The 14030-nt window shown below is 48.5% G+C and overlaps 1 protein-coding gene across 2 annotated transcripts; it reads left to right on the top strand.

Annotated features, from left to right (window-relative positions):
- On the top strand, positions 1-4127 carry TIMM17B (translocase of inner mitochondrial membrane 17B). 2 transcript variants are annotated; one of them, XM_043569726.1, is made up of 6 exons: positions 1-112; positions 975-1074; positions 2470-2533; positions 3330-3458; positions 3545-3655; positions 3752-4127. In XM_043569726.1, the coding sequence occupies exons 1-6, from the start codon at positions 87-89 to the stop codon at positions 3838-3840; spliced, it is 519 nt and encodes a 172-aa protein (XP_043425661.1). In that variant the 5' UTR covers positions 1-86; the 3' UTR covers positions 3841-4127. The 2 variants fall into 2 exon arrangements, with proteins under 2 accessions (XP_043425661.1, XP_043425662.1); XM_043569727.1 differs by lacking the exon at positions 2470-2533.
- The last annotated feature ends 9903 nt before the right edge of the window (positions 4128-14030 follow it).

The following is a 14030-nucleotide window of genomic DNA, read 5'->3' as shown; positions in this document are numbered from 1 at the left end:
GGCAAGCTCGGGCGCCTGTGTGCGTTTACAGTGGGGGCGTGGCCGGGCCAGGTGTTAGCCAGACTGCGCGGCCAGACGCCGGCGCCATGGAGGAGTACGCTCGGGAGCCTTGGTACGGCGATGGGCACAGGCCTCGGGACTGTTGCCGCGGCGCCACGGCCAGCTGGGGGAGGCGGGCGGGAGAGGTGCTGGCCCCACCGCGCCACATCCCAGCTGGGGAGACTCTGAGACATTTGTGGTATCCTTCCGCTCCCCCAGTTTCGTTCCTCCCACGCGGGCTCCGTTAAGAGGAGCCACAGGCATGTGCCTGGAGAAGATGCCGTGCAGGACCAACCACTCCACGTTTCCCTCGACTCCGTATCTCCCCAGTCCCTCTTTGTTAACTAAAAGAGACACGCGGGCCGAGTCCATTCCGGCCGAGGGGTGGCGCGGTGTCGAGCGGAAATCCCCAGGGTTGCCACGCGTGGCTTTTCCCCCGTCTCTTAAGTTGTTGGGGGCGGGGCCTGGGTGAGCCTATTGTGGACAAGCTGGATCCTCCCCACGGTCCGCTCTTGGTTTTTACCAGCTGCAGCCGGTTAAAAAAAGGAGGGAAGGAGGCGGGGTTTGGTTGGACGTGCTCATTGTCGGAGACGGGGGTGAGGCCATTTCCTGCTTTAATAACATTAGCAAATTAACACGTAACGCTGATTTACACGCGCCCACTCTGCTTGTATGAGTTCACTTAATCTTTTGATGGTAGTAAAGCAGTTGGCAGATTCCTTAGTTGGCTATAGGGGGAGGTGCGGACAGGGCAAAGACTAATACTTTTCCCCTTTTGCACCATTTCTTGCATAAATGAGGGGGAAAATAATCTCATTATCCGAAGTGCTGCTTCTCATTCGGGTGACTTGGTTTCTCCCAGTTGGAAAGAGTCCATGTGACCTGGCGGGGGTCGAGGGGCTCGCTTAACCCCATCTTCCCCTTCTGGCTTGCAGCCCATGGCGAATTGTGGACGATTGCGGTGGAGCCTTCACTATGGGCGTCATCGGCGGCGGAGTTTTCCAGGCCATCAAGGGCTTCCGCAACGCCCCTGTCGTGAGTTGTGGCCTTCCGTGGGTGGTGCAGGGGGTCCTTCCCTGTCCACACGTGATATTGCTCTGAAAACTGCTTGGAGCTGCCAGTCGTATGCACTTAACTCGTTATGGTGCCTGCTCACCTACTGTGTGCCCTGCCTGGCTCCAGGATATGCGATTTGGGGAGAACTGCAGACAGGGCCCCATATCCCTCAACACCACCCCTTCTCCCCGCAACCCAACTGGAGCTCCTCTGTAGAAATGCTGCACTGTCAAAACGATCATTACCAAATCCCAACTGTGCAAAGCCAGAAAGATTTTACCCAGAGGCGAATTCTGGGTCAGAAACCTGTACGGGGAAGTGACAGGAGTTTAACTGGCAGGAGAAGGACAGCCTTAAAGTTAAGAAAATGCTTTTATTTATTCATTCATTCATTCATTCATTTATTTTAAGTAGGCTTAATGCCCAGCATGGGGCTCGAACTCATGACCCACCCTCAGATCCAGCACTGCGTGCTCTACTGACCAAGCCAGCCAGGCACCCTGAAAATGCTTTTAATTTAACCTAATCAGTTCTCTCTCGTTCTCTGACCACCCTCTCCCAAGATCTTCTCAAATTTCATGGCTTTAAAGGCCATCCATTTGCCTAGGTCCCTGCAATTTACATATCTAGTCCTATCCCTCCCCTCAACTCCTGGGACTCTTTCCTGGATCCTTGCCCAAGTTTCCTGTTCTCATCCTCAAAACCTCAGCACAAATGCCCCCTCCTTTGGAGTCCTTTCCTAACCCCTCAGTTGTCATCGTATCTCCTTTTTTTAAAAAAATTTTAATGTTTTATTTATTTTTGAGAGAGAGAGACAGAGTGCAAGCTGGAGAGGGGCAGAGAAAGAGGGAGTCAGAGTCCGAAGCAGGCTCCAGGCTCTGAGCTGTCAGCACAGAGCCTGACGCGGGGCTCGAACGCACAAACCATGAAATCATGACCTGAACTGAAGTCGGGTGCTCAACCAACTGAGCCACCCAGGCACCCCTATCATATTTCTTGATCCTCTTTCCTCTAGAGTATGTATTGCTGTCTAAAGCATCTTGTTTATCTGTACCTCTGCTAGGGATCTGTCTCCCACTATAACGTGAGTTCTGAGGGGGCAGGGGCTAAGGTCTGTCTCATTCACTATCCCTGCATACAGCATGGTGCCTGGCACACAGGTGCTAGTAATCATTGAACAAATGAGAACTTCCCAGCGCTGGTCTGAGGACACCCATATTAGAGTGCTCCCCAGCCTCCTAGTTCTTGGCCACTTCTCCACATCTCTACTCCTGATACCCCTAATCCATCACTCTCCCTCTCTTAAAAGCTAGAAACCCTGTGTGCCAGGGACCTCATCCCTATTCTGACTCCCCAACTCCTCACTTTTCCCAGGGAATACGGCACCGATTGAGAGGTAGTGTCAACGCTGTGAGGATCCGAGCCCCCCAGATTGGAGGTGAGAGGCTTGGAGAGACATAAGAGATGTGATGCCAAGTTGGGGGTGGTTGCTCCTTTGGGTCTAGACTGCAAATTTGGAGTACAGATTCCAGCCCCAACTCTACCTGGGGATTTCTGGGTCAGTGATGTTTTGGAGGGGGTGAGAATGTGAATTCTGGAGTTTAAATCCAGTCCCTGGATTTTCCCTGATGTATGACTTTGGGCTCATGGCTTAACCTCTCCAAACCTCATCTGTAACATGGGGATGATGATAGCAATAACCACCTAAGTTGTTTCATAATTTCTGTAGTTTACGTAGTACTTGCTGAGTGCCGGTTGCTCTGCTAAGCACTTGAATAATATGAACGAATTTAAGACTTCAGAAGTCAAATAACGTGCTGTGCCTAGAACAGGTCCTGGCACATAGTAAGGCCTTTAACTATCATATTAACTGGCTTTCCTAACCTGTTTTCTTCTCCCTTAAACCAAGATCAGAATTCCCAACTCTGTGTGATGGTTAGGAAGATCAAAGTGGTTTTCTTAAAAGTCATAGAGAAGAAAAATTTGCTTCCAAACACTTTAGACCCCTACAAATGTAAAAGGGAATGTTGCTGACGATTAGGGGTCACTTGAAGAAGGAGCAGTCATGATGGCAGAGGGGGAATATCCTGTAGGAGTTTACTCATCTGTCTTTGTGTTTGGGTTTTTCTCCCCTTTCATTGCCAGAGCATTCAGGCCTTGGAGGTCCCCAGACCCTGTGCTGTGGATTCTTGGGATTCCTCAGGAACATTAATCAGGCCTTGGTCTCCCTGCAGGTAGCTTTGCCGTGTGGGGGGGCCTGTTCTCCACCATCGACTGTGGCCTGGTGCGGCTGCGGGGCAAGGAAGATCCCTGGAACTCCATCACCAGTGGAGCACTGACTGGGGCTGTGCTGGCTGCCCGCAGTGAGTGCCCCGGCCCCCGGCCCCAGCCCCTTCCGCCCTGTTCCGCCTGCCCTCACCTTTTTCTCCCTGCCTCTTCACTCTCCCAGGTGGCCCATTGGCCATGGTGGGCTCAGCAATGATGGGGGGCATCCTGCTGGCCCTCATAGAGGGTGTTGGCATCCTCCTCACTCGCTACACTGCCCAGCAGTTCCGCAATGGTGAGTACCTGGTGCATGCTGATCAGGGAGAGGGGCAGAATGCTCTGCTCTGCCTGTGCACTGCTTCTCACTCTTACCTGATTCTATCCTCTCCAGCACCCCCGTTCCTGGAGGACCCCAGCCAGCTGCCCCCTAAGGAGGGTACCCCAGCCCCAGGCTATCCCAGCTATCAGCAGTACCACTGAGGAAGTGACTGCCTCTCATCACCACCATGGGAGCCCCTCCTCCGTTCCCTCCCAGATGATCTACCTCGAAGGGAGGGCTGGCTCCCAGTTGGCCCTGGGACCCTCCAGAGAGGGCTTCTACTCTGCTTCCTTGTCCCAGGGTGGGGGTGGGGCACCCCAGCTGCCCTGACGGATGGGTCCCCTTCTCTCTCAGGGCACCCCAACCCCATACTCACATGTAACAAGTTCTCACCCCATCCCCTTTTCGTGGCGCCCTGATGAGTATTTAAAGCCAGTTTTGAAATGCCTGTGTATGTATTCCTTGGGTCACCCATGGGAGCCCCTCCTTAAGGACAAGGGACAGAGCCCTCTTCAGGGACTCAGAAGCTGTAGGATTTGGAATCCCACAGAGAGTGGCGCTCTACTAAATATTTGTGGGATGAATGAGCAGGAGGGGGAATGAATCAAGATATGAATAGGTACATGAATAAGGGTATGTGGGGGCCTGGTGATGAATCATAAGCAAACAGGGCAATAGGCTTGGGAAAGAAGTGAGTGAACAGAAGGATTGCTGGGGGGCGGGGTATAGTACTGCGTCTTGTACCCCTTACCCTCACATGCACACCAATACCCTGGCCCCTCCTTCCCATGCCCCCATTGCCAAGGCTGGAAAATCTGGCCTCACAATAAATTCTGGCTTTCTGGATACCAGTCAACCCATTTATGAAGGTAGTCTCCCTCTGTGTGGCCTGTGAACCTGGGATGGAAGTAGGTGTCCGAGAGACCCAGCTTTCTTGAGGAAGATGCCCTGTGTCAGTCTCTTCTGTATCACAGAGATACTTGTGCTCCATGAGGGGTCTGTGTTGTAATTTTTTTAATGTTTATTTTTGAGAGAGAGAGAGACAGAGCGTGAGTGGGGGAGGAACAAAGAGGACACACAGAATCTGAAGCAGGCTCCAGGCTCTGAGCTGTCAGCACAGAGCCTGATGTGGGGCTCCAGCTCACGAACTGTGAGATCATGACCTGGGCCAAAGTCAGAAACTTATCCGACTGAGCCACCCAGTGCCCCTGTAATTTTTTTAAGGGCAACCATAAAATAACCAGAAAGTTTTCATATTGGGGTGGGGGGTGGTTACGGGAAAGAGATTTTTCTGGATGGACTTTAGCCCCAAACACTGTTTCTTCCATGCAGACCCCTACATACGAGACAAATATCGTCACCACTGGGGTACCAATGGCCTCATGGGAGACCTAAGAACGGTCTTTTCTGTGCAAGCCATTAAAAAGAGGTTATGTTCTTATCCAAAATTGCTTCCTTGGGGCGGAAGTACAGAGTCCCTGACCTCCCAGTGGCTTCAAGGCCTCAATGGTAGCAGAACTGCAACACTGCCTGCTTGAGTGCCTCAGTGGCAGACATTTTGCAGCCACCAGACTGAAGACCTCCCAGGAAGCAAGGTGAGGGTGGACCACCAGCACTATGCACACAGCCCTCGCAGGGCCCTGGCCTCAAACTCAAAGCTGCACGAGCAGGCATATCAGCAGCAGTGGCACACACAACCTTTACGGCCCAGGTGCCCATCAGGCCCAGGGTATCCCAGGCTGTGGTCCTTTCTGGGCCTCTTTGGTCTTGCCACTTCCACGCAAGACCCTTCTTCCTTCACCACCAGGTGCCACCCCCCTGCCTCGTATTACCAGACCCCATCCAGCCCCTATCAAATACTGCCCCACTAACACCTCCCAGCCTTTCCCGTCCACCCCACTCATGTGGCCGTGGTATCCACAGACCTGTCCCTCCAGGCTCTGGCTCCTTATCTTTCATCCCTGTCCTCTAAGGCTCGTGCAGGACCTACCTGCCTTATGTATCAGCTCTGGCTCCTCTGAGGCCCCGTCTCTACTGTATCTCCTTGGTTCCCTCCAAGTGGGTTCCGCTGCTATAGGCACCTTACACCTGCAGGTTCTTCAACCTCTAGACTGAACCTCTTCCCACCTTGAGGCCCCACCCCTCCTTAAGATCCCTCCCTTTCAGGTTCTTCCAAACTCCTAGGCGCTCTGCCCTCCTCTCCCAACCCCGGGACTCTGTTCACTGTCTCTGGACCTGGAAGGCAGCTGGATTTGCGGGACCTCAGCACAGTTTGTGGCAACCTTCAGGCAGGCCTTTCTGCTCTGGCTCCTTGGGCCGCTGGCTGCGGGGGCCAGGCCAGTGCTGTCTTTCGTAGCGGAGGACCGGGCTTAGCAACCGAGGCTCAGGGCTTTGGGTGAGAGTGGCTCTGGGCGGTATCAGGCCTCTATGGGGGCCTGGCGTCCACGGAGCCCCTGGACTCCTAGCTGGTCCCGGGGCGCCCAGAGTCACCCAGGTCTCCGGAGCTGGAGCTGGCCACGGGGCAATGGCCAGGTCGGGTCCGGGCCCACAGACAGCTTCTCTTTCCCAGAGAAGGGAATACGGGTTCAGATCCTGGGCGGTTTCCATCGGGAGGGACTACAGAGACCAAGAAAAGGCAATAGGTGGAGAAGGTGAGAGGCAGACAAACAGATGGAGAGATGAACAGAGAGAAATAGAAGCCTAGAGACATACACGTAGGGAGACAGACACCAATGGAGAGTTAGAAAAAGATGGAGGCAGAGAGGGACATACAGAAGATATGGGAAAAGAGAGGAGAAAAGGCAGAGACAAACTGTAAGATGCTATGTGAGGGTCAGAAATGCAGGTAGGGATGTGGGAAGACCGTCAGCACTAGATGGAGGGAACCGCAGGAAAGGTGAGGCAGCCGTTGTAGTTGTGAGCTGCGCTGAAGGGCTATCAGGTCCCCCTCCCATAACCCTCTGGCTGAGGGGCCTCAGAGAAGCAGAAAGGTACCCCTTCCTCCCTCTGGCTGTCTCTCACTCTCATCTCTAATCCCATCTGCTTCCAACGAGGATTTCATGCCTCAAGTTCTTCCTTCCTATCTTCTTATCCTGATCCCCCCACGCCCACCCCCTTAGCCCCAAGTCACCCTCCATATGCTTTCAGCTGCCTCTCAGTCCTCCTCCCCCATTTCTCTGCCACCATCCCTGGCTGGTGGCTCCCACACTCCCTGTGGCCCCTGGTTTTGCCACCCACTGATGTGCATGGGGCAGGCGGTGGGGGGAAATACTTGGTGGACAAGAAGGGTTAGAAAGATGGACAGAATCAGGGAAGTACGAGGGGGTCCAGCCATGACAGTGGGGTAAGGAATCACTGTCTAAGGCAGAGACCCTGAGAGGATGGGGAGACAGACATGGGGAAATTAGACCCAAAGAAAATAGAAAAGGACAGACACAGAGAAAGGCAGTGAGACAAAGAGAAGGCAGAATTTACAGAGACATCAAAAGAGAGACAGAGATACAGAGAGAGATATCAAGAAAGAAAAAACAGTATGACAAGTGAAAACGATGGGAAAAGAGTGTAAGTGGGGAGATAGACATAAAGATTAGGAGAGTCAGTGCAGGGGGCAGGGGTTGAAAATGGGCAGAGAGAGAACAAAACAAAGCAGTGAGAGAGCAGAGAAAGGCAGAGAGAAAGCAAGAGAGACGAGAGTTGGACACATACACCTTATCCTGCGTCTGGGGGTGCTGGTCTGAGTGTTCTTATTTCCTTTGTTTTCTTTTTTTTAAGTTTACTTATTTATTTTGAGAGAGAGAGAGAGTACAAGTGAGGAAGGGGCAGAGGGGGAGAGAGAGACTCCGAAGCAGGCTCTGTACCACCAGCATAGAGCCCAATCGTGGGGCTTGAACTCATGAACCTCGAGATCATGACCTGAGCCAAAGTCAGACGCTTAATCGACTGTGCCATCCAGGTGCCCCTGCTTTGTTTTCTTAGTGGCAATCAGAGAACAGGGCCTGACTGGGCAGGGCAGCTCTACCAGCCCCAGCCCCCAGCACCCCACGTCATCGAAGTGGGTGGGAGGGCAGCTTCCCCTGCGGATACACCTTTAGAGAGCAAAGCTCAGATGGTGTCAAGGAGCCCATTTGGGGCCAACCTCCGCAGCAGACAATGGGAGCCACCTCTAGAAGAATCTGCAGTGTCATCAGATTACCTGCGAACATGTGGAAGAGGAAGGATGGGCCAACAATCCCTTCTGAGGGGACAGAGAAACCTTCCTTTTGTTACCCTCATTATACATAGGGAGAAACCGAACGCACGAAGAGGTAAAGCAACTCATCCATGGTCACACTGACTTGAAAGTGGCAAAGCTGGCATTTATTTATATCCTTATTTATAGCACTTAGAGTTTCCGACATGTGTTTTGCACCCTAATTTCCAACACATAATTATCAGTCATGACAGGTGTCATTTGAAGGTTTTCACAGGCCATCGTAACAATTTCTGAACTCCCTTTGTTAAAGTAATAATCTCAGTAATCTCAGTGACTCCGTGGAGATGAAGTTGGCAGCAATCTTGGGCATTCACACAGTCATCTTAGATGATCATGTGCATTCAGTTTAAGAACATTCATGGGGCACCTGGGTGGCTCAGTCAGTTAAGCCTCTGACTCGTGATCTTGGCTCATGTCATGATCTCACGGTTTTGTGTGCTCAAGCCCCGAGTCAGGCTCTGCGCTGACTGAAGAGACTGCTTGGGATTCTCTCTCTTCCTCTCTCTCTTTTTTTTTTAAATTTTTTAATGTTTATTTATTTTTGAGTGAGAGAGTGTGAGCAGAGGAGGAACAGACAGAGAGAGAGGGAGACACAAAATGCAAAGCAGGTTCCAGGCTCTGAGCTGTCAGCACAGAGCCCAACGCAGGGCTTGAACCCACAAACCATGAGATCATGACCTGAGCCAAAGTCGGACACTCAACTGACTGAGCCACCCAGGAGCCCCTACCCTGCTCTCTCTTGCATGCGTGCTCTCTCTCTCTCAAAAAAAAAATATTCATCAGATTGGACTCTTCTAACATTGACTTTTATGTATGTATATCTCACTAAGAGTTAAATTCGAACTAGAGATGTGTATCAACATGGATCATTCTCAAGCTTACAGTATGAGACAGAAGAAGGAAAGTCAAAGACTGCTATGTAGAGTATGATATTTGTTTTAACACATGCAAACAATACATGCAGTTCATGGATCCCTAATTATATAATAAAAGAATAAAAAGATGCAAGGAAATGATCTGTAATAAACTCAGAATTGCACTTACCTCAGAGGATGAGGGGAGGATAGAATTGGGTGGAGGGACAGGTTTCAGCTGGAGCAGAAATATTTTGTTTGTTTCTTTTTAAGTTTACTTATTTATTTTGAGAGAGAGAGCAAACAGGGGAGGGGCAGAGAGAGAATCCCAAGCAGGCTCCTTGCTGTCAGTGCAGATCTCATAAACCGTGAGATCATGACCTGACCCGAAATCAGGAGTTGGACGCTTAATCAACTGAGCCAGGTGCCCCAAAATATTTTGTTTCTTAAAGAAAAAAAATTGAGGCAAATGAGAAAATGATGAGAGTTCCCAGGCATCCATTGTATCAATATCTTCTGCAGATTATTGTCCATTTGAAAATATTTCATGATTTAGGAGATGAAAAGGGATTCTACTGGTGTTAAATTGAATATATAGATTAATTCGGGGATCCATTTCTCCAGTGTTGATTCTTCATGCCTGGAACACGATATCTCTTTCCATTCTTTCAGACCATTTTTTTTTCTTCTGTAAAAATGTGTAGAGTTCTTACTTTTCTCGCTCAAGGCATTCCCAGGAAGTTGATGGATTTTCTTATCATGAGGAACAATGTCCTTTTCTATTACATTGAAAAATGTTTTAATGTCTATAAGGGAAGGCTATTCAGTTTCACATTTGATCTTATTTCTGGTCACCTTACTTTTCTTATTAGGTCTAGAAGTTTTTTTAGATGATTCTCTTGGATTTTTTAAGTAAATAATGTTATTAGACTTCAGCCAAAGACCACCAGGAGCACACCAATGATTAAACAAAGCTGGGTGTATTAGCTCATTGCAACAAGGGAGAATACACACACCATGGGGAACCATGAGCATCTCAGTTAAGGGTGTTAGGAAAGACATTACAGGATTTGGATTTGTGTTAGATGTGTTTGTGTCGGATCCCCTGAGGTGACAAGGGCTGCACAGTTGCCATTTAACACTCTGGACAGGATACATACACCAAATGCACAAGCAGTTACCAGAAACAAGATAATGATTAGTCTTCACAATAAACCTTGGGAGACAGGGGCCTAGATGACCAAACTCAAGCCATGGAAACATGTCCCAAAGTCCAGCTGGTCTCTAAGGAGCCAGGCGGCTTTTTCTTTTCTTTTGAGAGAGAGAGGGCGCAAGTGAGCCAGGGGCAGAGACGGAGCGGAAGAGAGCGAGAGAGAATCCCACGAGGGGCAGAGAAAGAAAGAGGGAGAGAGAAACGGGGCTCAATCGATGTGGGGCTCAAGCTCACGAACTGTGAGATCATGACCTGAGCCCAAGTCAGATACTTAACCGACTGAGCCGCCCAGGCGCCCCAGAGACTTTTACTTTTAGTCTCACTAGAATTTGAGATCATGACCCGAGCCAAAATCAAGTCAAGATGCTTAACCAACTGAGCCATGCAGGCGCCCCAAGAGGAAAAGATTGCTTGAGTGGAGTTAAACATAGCAGCCCAACAGGCTGGAGTCTCTGAAAACAACAAAATGTCCCAAGGCTAGTTCCCATTCCTGATGGTCTAGGTCTTGCTGATAGGGTTATAATGACCTCAGCAGAAGCATTCTGTGAAGTCAGTGTCCAATTTTTACAGGACCAGGGGTTGAGATTAGTTTTTTGAGGGAAATGTTAGTACCAGAAGGGACCTATAAGAAAGAAATCTACCTTCAGAGGTATTTAAATTTCTTTAATGTTTACTTATTTTTAAGAGACAGACAGAGACAGCATCAGCAGGGGAGGGGCAGAGAGAGAGAGGGAGACTCAGAATCTGAAGCAGGCTCCAGGCTCTGGGCTGTCAGCCCAGAGCCCAACACGGGACTTGAACTCATAGACTATGAGAACATGACCCAGGCCAAAGTTGGATCCTAAACCGACTGAGCCACCCGGGTGCCCCACTTTGGAGATATTTAAAACAATAGCTATGAATGGAGCGCCTGGGAGGCTCAGTCTGTTGGGCGTCGGACTTCAGCTCAGGTCATGATCTCGCAGTTTGTGAGTTCGAACCCCGCATCCGGCTCTGTGCTGACAGCTCAGAGCCTGGAGCCTGCTTTGGATTCTGTGTCTCCCTCCCTCTCTGCCCCTCTCCTGCTTGCATTCTGTCTCTCTGTTTCAAAAATAAACATAAAAAAAAAAAAAACCACAATAGCTATGAAATTTTTGTCAGGTGGATGAGTGTGTGTGCCTGAGAGAGAAATCACATTCAGAGTAGTAGCCATGGTCTGAGAAAACAACCAAGAGCCCGGGGCCAGGCTCTGCACTGACAGTGAGGAACCTGTTTGGGATTCTCTCTCTCTCTCTCCCTCTCTCTCTCTACCCCTCCTCCACTCTCTCTCAAAAAATTTTATTTTTAAAAGAAGTTTTTAAAAATGTAAAAAGTCAACACGCTTCTTTTTTTAAATTAAATATAATTTATTGTCAAATAAATTTGTTTGACAGTGCTCATCCCAACAGGTGCCTTCCTCAATGCCCATCACCCACTTTCCGCTCTCCCCCACCCCCCATCAACCCTCAGTTTGTTCTCAGTATTTAAGAATCTCTTATGGTTTGCCTCCCTCCCTCTCTGTAACCCCTCAAAACTGATGGCAATAAGATCTATCTATCCCCTCTGGGGACCATCTCTTGTTAATTATTTCTGAGTTAATAACAGACCAGCCCATGTGTTTTGTAATTTTACTTGGAATTCTGGATTCTACCCTATTACAGGCCAATTTAACTTCATACCACTAGAAATTCATTTGATGCCTCCAGATGTCTCCCTAACAGGTTCGAGCTGCATTTACAAAATATCCATGTAGGGGGGCGCCTGGGTGGCTCAGTCCGTTGAGCGTCCGACTTCAGCTCAGGTCATGATCTCACAGTTTATGGGTTCAAGCCCCGCTTCAGGCTCTGTGTTGACAGCTCAGAGCCTGGAGCCTGCTTCAGATTCTGTGTCTCCCTCTCTGCCTGCCCCTCCCCCACTCACACTTTGTCTCACTCTGTTTCTCAAAAATAAATAAATGGAAAAAAAATTTTTTTTTAAATCCATGTAGGGGCGTGTGGCTGGCTCAGTCGGAAGAGCATGCAACTCTTGATCTCAAAGTTGTGAGTTTGAGCCCCACATTAGGTGTAGAGATTGCTTTTAAAAAAATTCAAAATATCCACCAGAACAAAGCCGGCATAATCAGAGGGCAAATCTCCCTCAAACTTGTTGAAAAAGACATATTAATAGGCATTAAACAGGATTCTTAGGAATTCTCCAGAAGCTGATGACTGCAGAGGTGCAGAGCTTGTCCCCAAGGTGATGAAACAAGATTAACTTTCTGATTTCTACAGCACTCCTTTTTTTCTTTTTATTCCACTGTGGATCTTGACTATTATTGTACCATGACGCCCTCTAGTATCCAACTAAAGTATCTCTCAGGATGATCTCCTTTATTCTCACCCTGTTACTTTTTTTTTTTTTTTAAAGAAACACAGAGGTTTTTTCTTTAATGTTTATTTATTTTTGAGAGAGAGAGAGAACGTGAACAGGGGAGGGGCAGAGAGAAAGAGGAGAGAGAGAATCCCAACAGACTCCTCATTATCAGCACAGAGCCCGACCCAGGGCTCAAACTCAGGAACCGTGAGATGGTGACCTGAGCTGAGATCAAGAGTCAGATGTTTAACTGACTCTGCCACCCAGGTGCCCCAGATTTTTTTTTTTGAAGTATAGTTGGCACACAATGTTATATTAGTTTCAGGTGTACATAGTGATTCATGGTGATTCAACATCTCCATATGTTATGCTATGCTGAACACCTGCCACCATACAATGCCATTGCAGTACCATTGACTATATTCCCTATGCTGTGCCTTGCATCCCCATGACTTTTTCATTCCATAACAGTCAGCCTGTATGTCCCTCTCCCCTCCACCCCTTTTTGCCCATCCTCTTCCCCTCTGGCAACCATACAACCATCAGTTTGTTTTCTGTTGCTTCTACTTTTAAAGATTTTTTTTTTGTTATTTTTAAGTCATCTCTACACCCAACATAGGGGTTGAACTCACAACTCCAACGTAGATGAAGAATCACATGCTCCACTGACTGAGCTAGCTGGCCCCTGCGGGGAAGGGGCAGAGAGAGAAAGTGGGACAGAAGATTCGAAGCAAGCTGTGTGCTGACAGCTGAGAGCCCAATCCGGGGCTCAAACTCACAAATCTTGAGATCATGACCTGAGCCAAAGTCATGCTTCATTGACTGAGCCACCCAGGCGCCCCACTTTTATTTTTAGAATTCTATTAGGTCTCTCTACTTTTTCTGAAGATTATGGGTGATAATTCCTACCCTTACAGCAAAAGCTCCCTGGCGATGAAAGGGTCAGTTCACCTGGAAGATAAATCACAGCCAGAATGTGCTCATAGCCACTTTGGAGGTGTTCAAAGGGGCCTCAAGTCTTTGGTTCCTATCCATGTCCTACCTTTACATTCTTTGCCATGATTGTCTCATTGGAAGTATGACATTCAAGGGGACCATCTCAGCAAGACCCTTAAATTTACCCCATCAATGTTAGTTCAGTGTCAAGGCCAATTTCTCTCTGCTACTGTGGCTAATATCATGAAGTATGTTTGCCAACCTCCAGTCTTCTTATGGTTATCTCAAATAATGGCAAGATATGTAGAATTTCCTTCATTGGTTTGTCCATTTTGATAAGGGTTCCCATAGTGGCTTCAGATGAACATGAAATGAACACTGTAAAAAGCTAGTCATGTTCCCTCAGAAAGCAGAGGGGAAGACTTTTGGCTGCAAGAAAATACAATTTGACATAAACATACTGCAAAGAGAGTTATTACAGCTGATTTAAACAATAAATCAGGCCCTTGACAATGTCACTGAGGCATACTATTAAAAAGTCAGCACTTTTTTTTTAAGAGGAATTTTTAGGGGCACCTGGGTGGTTCAGTCAATTAAGCATGTGAGTTTGGCTCAGGGCATGATCTCATGGTTTGTGAGTTTGAGCCCCATGTCTCAAAAATAAATAAACATTTAAAAAATAAAGAAGAATTTTAAAATATGTATGTATGTATGTATGTATTTATT

This window comes from Prionailurus bengalensis, chromosome X (assembly GCF_016509475.1).
Source record: "Prionailurus bengalensis isolate Pbe53 chromosome X, Fcat_Pben_1.1_paternal_pri, whole genome shotgun sequence".
Taxonomy (NCBI): domain Eukaryota; kingdom Metazoa; phylum Chordata; class Mammalia; order Carnivora; family Felidae; genus Prionailurus; species Prionailurus bengalensis.
The sequence above is the reverse complement of the archived record's forward strand: the minus strand, read 5'-3'. Positions and strand labels throughout refer to the sequence as shown.

Bases quoted from the DNA above. Each gene is read 5' to 3' on its own strand.
- TIMM17B (XM_043569726.1), top strand. From the start codon at position 87: ATGGAGGAGTACGCTCGGGAGCCTTG. The intron at 1,075-2,469 runs GTGAGTTGTGGC...CACTTTTCCCAG, and splicing joins GCTTCCGCAACGCCCCTGTC to GGAATACGGCACCGATTGAG. The intron at 3,459-3,544 runs GTGAGTGCCCCG...TCACTCTCCCAG, and splicing joins GGCTGTGCTGGCTGCCCGCA to GTGGCCCATTGGCCATGGTG.